This window comes from Cricetulus griseus, unplaced genomic scaffold (genome assembly GCF_003668045.3).
Source record: "Cricetulus griseus strain 17A/GY unplaced genomic scaffold, alternate assembly CriGri-PICRH-1.0 unplaced_scaffold_1, whole genome shotgun sequence".
In the NCBI taxonomy this organism is placed as follows: Eukaryota; Metazoa; Chordata; class Mammalia; order Rodentia; family Cricetidae; genus Cricetulus; species Cricetulus griseus.
The window spans coordinates 5,163,944-5,168,261 of NW_023276808.1; the positions used below are offsets into that span (position 1 = coordinate 5,163,944).

At 41.1% G+C, this 4,318-nt stretch overlaps 1 protein-coding gene across 1 annotated transcript; it reads right to left on the reverse strand.

Annotated features, from left to right (window-relative positions):
- Positions 1-1,660: 1,660 nt before the first annotated feature.
- LOC118239757 (mothers against decapentaplegic homolog 1-like) lies at positions 1,661-3,893 on the reverse strand. Its single transcript, XM_035453546.1, has 2 exons — positions 3,618-3,893; positions 1,661-1,804 (listed from the first exon to the last, which is right to left on the reverse strand). The coding sequence occupies exons 1-2, from the start codon at positions 3,891-3,893 to the stop codon at positions 1,661-1,663; spliced, it is 420 nt and encodes a 139-aa protein (XP_035309437.1).
- Positions 3,894-4,318: the final 425 nt, after the last annotated feature.

The following is a 4,318-nucleotide window of genomic DNA, read 5'->3' on the forward strand; positions in this document are numbered from 1 at the left end:
TGGTTACCCTTCAGATTGGGAAACTATGCTTCCACTTGAGTAAGGGCATCCATCAGTTACTACACTGTGGAAGCCCCTTGAATAAAAAGCTCACACACTTGTGGGCTGCTGAGAGGCTCAGTGGGTAATGGGTTTGCTGCCAAGCCGGAGGACCTGTTTGATGTTTTAAACTCACATCAGGGAGGGGGCCAGCTCCATTAGCTACCCTGTAACCTATACAGTTGCACCATGGTACATGCCCTCCCTCATTGCTTTCCCTTAGATTTTCCCAGCCTTATGTTTCCTTTCTCCTGACTTTAGATCAATCTGCTTTTAGCAAGCCAGGTTCCGTGTCCCCACTTTAACAACTGAGCTTTTGTATTTGGCGAGATCACTGAAAAAAAAAAGACCACATCTTACTGATGCCAAATTTTAACAAGCAAAGAACAAAATGACACATTTTAAATCAAAGGAAGCAATACTGACAGGTTTATTTAAAATTTTCCAGTAGAGAAAACCCACTAGTGTTGGAATAAAGGTACTGAATGTATAAGAGCAGAGAAGAATAGAAAAAAAAATTAACAAAAGAAAACAAACCCAAACTCTAAAAACACAAAACAAAACAAAATAAATATGTTTGAAATGGATTCCAATAGGGATCTTCTTTAAACCTGTGAATAATGCACACAGTTACTAGGTTTGGCAGATAATTCATTTGGAAATTAGAGCCTATGTCTGCATTGTAAACTCCATAAAAACTTCTCATTGAATTCAAGCCTTTCATATACTGGGCACTGAAACACAAAGCCAGTTGATTTGCAAATAAAAGGAATTATTCATTTGTTCTCACAGTTACAGGAATTAACCAGCTGCTTTACTGCGGTGTAGAGCAGATGAGATAAAAGAAAAGAAAGGAAAAAAGTCAGATAACACTCTAAAAAACTGAAACACAGCAAATTCAGACACCAGCTTGCTCATTTAAGACAACAAACTGAACGTTATGGCATAGTCTACATTTGTGGTCGTCATTTCCTTTCCCCCAACCCACCGACAAATACCTTCTAGATCCACTAGCCATTTAGACTATTCCTAACCTCCAAATATTCTGTATACACATATTTTGCAAGGAGCAAAAAGCCTGACGTCATTCAGACAGCACTACATTCAGTATACAGTTTTAGAAAGAATATTGTGTATGTCATAAAGATTCACCTTTAAAATAAAGAGCCCCATTCATTTCTAAACAAGTAGTTGTAAAACATTATGAAAACCCATCAAAAGATGATTCAGTGTGGGCTCAGAACGTGATGAAGAGCACATTTAAAAGACTATTAGCGTAAGAGTCTGCCAAACATTCCCAACAAAAAGACTGCTCAGGATTGTTGTTCTTCTAATAGATAAATTGTCCCTGGCCTGGCCATCTCTTTTAAACTATACACAAAAGTCCTGCTAACAGTCAACATTTTAGTTGATCATACAACAGAATATCACAATGTAAACTAAACAGATTCTTGATATCAACATCATGTTACCAATGTTTGTTAATTTCTTAATCCAACAGTTGGTCACAGAGGTCAAATATTATCAAGGTTCCCTTGTCAGGTTTTCACATGTCTGACATATGCATCCTTCAAGTACATGCAAGGTTCAACATTTGCAAGAGACAGAAGCCAGAGGCCCTTTATGACACTGAGGAAATAGGAATGTGGGGCGAACCCATCTGGGTAAGAACTTTATCCAGCCACTGGAGAGGGCCATGCAGATTTATCTCAATCCAGCAGGGGGTGCTAGTAACATCCTGCCTTTGGTACTTGGCTCCCCAACCCTAGGAAAAAGAAAACACTCTGGTGTCATGTAACTCTCTATCTCATTGAGTCATTCTACCAAGTAAAAAATCATATGATCACTTCACATAATTATGTTTGGACTCATGGCTATGTCCCACAAGACAACAAACATACTGCAAAAGCATGGGTAATTTTTGGGGATGGACGTTGGCTACCAAAAGTCTACCCAAGGACCCCAGGATCACCTATTTATTCTGGTGTAGTGGCACATGCCTTTAATCCCAGCATTCGGGAAGCAGGAGCAGGCAGATCTCTGTGAGTTCCAGGCCAATCAGGGTACAGAATGAGACCTTTTATCAAATAAATAAATAAATAAATATTATTAGTCTTGGGTAATGACGAATTTAAAATACATTTAGTACTTGTTTGAATAAAGATATTTTAGCCAGTAGGTGGTGGTGCATGGCTTAGATCCCAGCACTCAGGAGCAGAGGCAGGGGGATCTCTGTCAGTTCGAGACCATTGTGGTCTTCAAGAGCTAGTTCCAGGACAGCCTCCAAAGCCACAGAGAAACCCTGTCTCGAAAAAAAGAAAAAAGATATTTTAAAAATTTATTTCCCATTACATTAATGTTATGTTAACACTTTAGTTACTTACTTATACTTTTGAGAAATACTATTAATGGGTATCCCTGGCTGGCCTAAACTCCCTATGTAGACCCATCTGGCCTCAAACTCAGAGCTTTCCTGTCTGATTTCTGGGCACTGGAATAAAAGGCATGTATTATCAAACTGGCTTTATTTTTTAATATTTTATTTAAAAATTGTGCAAATATGTACATGTTGAGTATGGATTTTCCTATGAATATGTGGTATCTGTGGATTTCAGAAGATGTTGGATCCTGGAGGTAGAGTTACAGGCTATCGTGATCCACTTCAGCTGGATGCTGGGCTGAACCCAGGACCACTGTAAGAGTCCTACACCTTTAACTGAACAATCCCTTGCCCCTTTATCTGTGTGTCCATGCCTGGAGAGCACAGGGGTCTACACTGGCTGTCTTCTTCAATCACACTGCACTGTATTTTCTGAGATGAGTTCTCTTGCTGCACCTGGGCTTTTGTCAATCAGGCTAGACTGGCGGCCAGCAAGCCTAAGGGATCCTATCTGTCTCCCATGCTGGGACTACACACAGCCCTGCACCCAGCTTTTTGTTGTTGTTGCATGAATGTGTGTTAATGTACACCACAGTGTGCATGTGGAGCTCAGAGAACAAATCTGTGAAGTTGGTTCTTCTCTCACCTTTTACACATGTTGTGTAGCAATATCTTCAAAGATAAAACCTTCTGTCTTATAGGGAAGCTCCAGAATGGCTGAATGTTTTAAGGGGAGGTGAAACACTCCACCCTCTAGGCAAAGTCCTTAAAACTCAGGAAGCAGACATCGTAAAAGCTCTACTGAAACTGACAAGATTCACTAGGCTGTCCCTCCCCAGGCTGATATGAGCCGTAAGGACTGCTGAGACACACAGAATGACTAGGCTGCCTGGTACTGGAATAAGACATGCTCCAGCCTGGACTCTACTAAACCCTTAGCTTGACCCGAAAACTGCATGATGACTGGGAGGCAGGGGGAGATAAAGGTGTCTGTCACCAAGCCTGGAGACCTGAGTTCCATCTCTGGGACCTGCGAGGTGGGAGGAGAGGACTATATTCCCATGACAACCTCTTGGACAATGGTGCTCTTAGTGGACACTGATAGGAATATATACCAGGAAGGCACAGGTATACATATTGTAAATAGCAGGGGTGAGGCGGGGGTCAGGCCTGAATGAGATGGGCGGGCACTGCTCACCTTCACGAAACTCATTCGAATAGTGCACATTTTGGTGAGTTCATACACGGTCTCAAAACCATGGTTCACAGACTGTGCCAGTATCTGAGCAAACTCTTGGTTGTTGAAAATTTTCACGCTACACCCACTGGGGATCTTGCAGACAGTGGTGGGATGAAACCCATGATGGTAGTTGCAGTTCTGACTCTGCACAAATATGCTGCTGTCACTTAAGCATTCGACATACACTTCTCCTCCAACATAGTACAGGTGGACACCTGTGACAGGACAGACCATATCATTCATAGGCTGAAAGGCACCCAGGCAGAGTCAAATTTGGCCACTCACATAGCCATTCTGACAGACATCAAACTATGTTATAGTTGTGATAACCAGTGTGTTCAGGAACAAACAAGTCTCTCAAAATAATAAAGCGTGACATTTCCATTTTGGTATTTATTGTCCTGCTTTACCAGAGTTGAAAGTATACGAACACTCTAAAATAGAGTGAAATAAAACCAGTAGTTTCCTGGGGTATCCTGTGTGCTTAAAGTCTTCTGCATTTATGCCAAGGCTAAATTGTTCAGAAAACTTCAGAGAGAGAGAAGGGTTGATCAATAAACATGGAGGAGTGAAACCCTGGTTGAAGAATTACTGTTAATGTTAACTAGACATGAGGTCTAGTTAAAAACAGACACATTGTAAATAGAAAAAAAAAGTAC

What these genes read in the sequence shown, in the direction of transcription:
- LOC118239757 (XM_035453546.1), bottom strand. Translation starts at nt 3,893, where the DNA reads ATGGTCTGTCCTGTCACAGGTGTCCACCTGTACTATGTTGGAGGAGAA. An exon ending in TTCGAATGAGTTTCGTGAAG is followed by an intron (nt 1,805 to 3,617) that starts GTGAGCAGTGCC and finishes TCTTTTTCCTAG; the next exon opens with GGTTGGGGAGCCAAGTACCA.